We start from the raw sequence: 1,298 nt of genomic DNA on the forward strand, positions 1-1,298 counted from the left end.
GGCCATGGCACAGAAAGACGTCACCCACGGAGTAGTCAAGCACTTGTGGGTAGGCGTACTCAAGGGACACCTAAGGGTGGGCCTCGCATGCAGGGACAGAGACAGAGCCCAGCCATTATTTCATTTGATTCCCCACAACCGCCCTGAAAAGTTTGTATTATCTTTATTTTAGTGATGAATAGGCTTTAAAGAAATGAGTCTAATAATCACCAAGTCTGTGATTCTAAATAAGAGAGGCAGCAGTAATATAAGGTGCATGTCTTTAGATTGTGTCTCAAGTATTTATCAATTATTTCCATCCCCATAAAATGCTTTCAATAACATACATGCATGGTTTTAAATAAGATAGTTTACCTTTAGACTGCTTTTAAAACTGCTTTATTAACTTTAGAATATGTAATAAGCATGTTTGCATGCAAGTTAATGCAACCCCCCGCTGACAGAAAAAAAAAACTTACAGACTAAGTCAAAACAATTTCAGCTCAGAAGAGTGACAGACAAGGTTCACAGTAAAGGGTACATCAAGAAAATGCAAGTTTGGGGAGCAGGGGGTTTATGATTCTTAAGCTCAGCATTCAAGGCATAAGGCAAAACTCATCATGATGGTCATGGTGAGGCGGGTCACCGATGAGAATGCGCAGGCTGTATCTCAACTGAAGCTCCCTAATTTTCCGCCTTAGCTCTCGCATCTCCTCCATGAAACGCTCCATGTCATCTGCATCCCCATCTATCATGTCGATGTTATTGACAAGCCTATTGGGCATATCCTCTCTAAAATCTTGCTCAGGCGGAGCCCACCCCCCTCTAATATTTCCACCAGGCTCTTGGCCTTCACCACCTCCCAAGGGGCGGGCTGCTTCTTCATTCTGCATTGGGGCCTGCTCCTCTCCTTTGCTTTCCTGGGGGGTGTTTTCCATGCTGAAGTTTTTCCTGCTTCTTTTTCCTAGAAGACAAAAAGCAAAAGGAGGGATTGAATGCCTCCTAACAGGAGCTCCGCCAGGGAAGATGGGAAAGCTGCGCCCTCTAGGGGAGGGCCTCAACCCAGCACTGCCCCAAAGTCTAGAAAATCCTTCCCTAGAGACCCCTCCTCTAACCAAAATGTAGGATGAGAGGGAAGCTGGACAGTGATTGGGAGACAAAATTTTCAGTTTCCAGGGATTCTGAAAAGTCCTCCGCAGAGGCCCCAGGACTCTTCATTTTAATTACACCCTCTTCTGTCACCAGCCTTGGGCCCACAGTTTCTAAAGACTCAGTCAGCTTTCTCCAGCACTTATCTGGAGCTGGGAAGACAGCACCAG

General features: G+C 45.8%; 1 protein-coding gene across 4 annotated transcripts in view; it reads right to left on the reverse strand.

Moving 5' to 3' along the window:
* Positions 1-362: 362 nt before the first annotated feature.
* The window catches only part of BEX5 (brain expressed, X-linked 5), a 2,419-nt gene continuing 1,483 nt past the window's right edge, over positions 363-1,298 (reverse strand). For all 4 annotated transcript variants that reach the window (XM_012727126.1, XM_012727128.1, XM_012727127.1 and 1 more), the window contains exon 3: positions 363-943. In XM_012727126.1, coding sequence (XP_012582580.1) covers positions 576-917 — 342 coding nt within the window. In that variant the 5' untranslated portion in view covers positions 918-943 and the 3' untranslated portion in view covers positions 363-575. The remainder of the gene's footprint in view (positions 944-1,298) is intronic.

This window comes from Condylura cristata, unplaced genomic scaffold, assembly GCF_000260355.1.
Source record: "Condylura cristata isolate star-nosed mole 26May11 unplaced genomic scaffold, ConCri1.0 scaffold00019, whole genome shotgun sequence".
NCBI classification, from domain to species: Eukaryota; Metazoa; Chordata; class Mammalia; order Eulipotyphla; family Talpidae; genus Condylura; species Condylura cristata.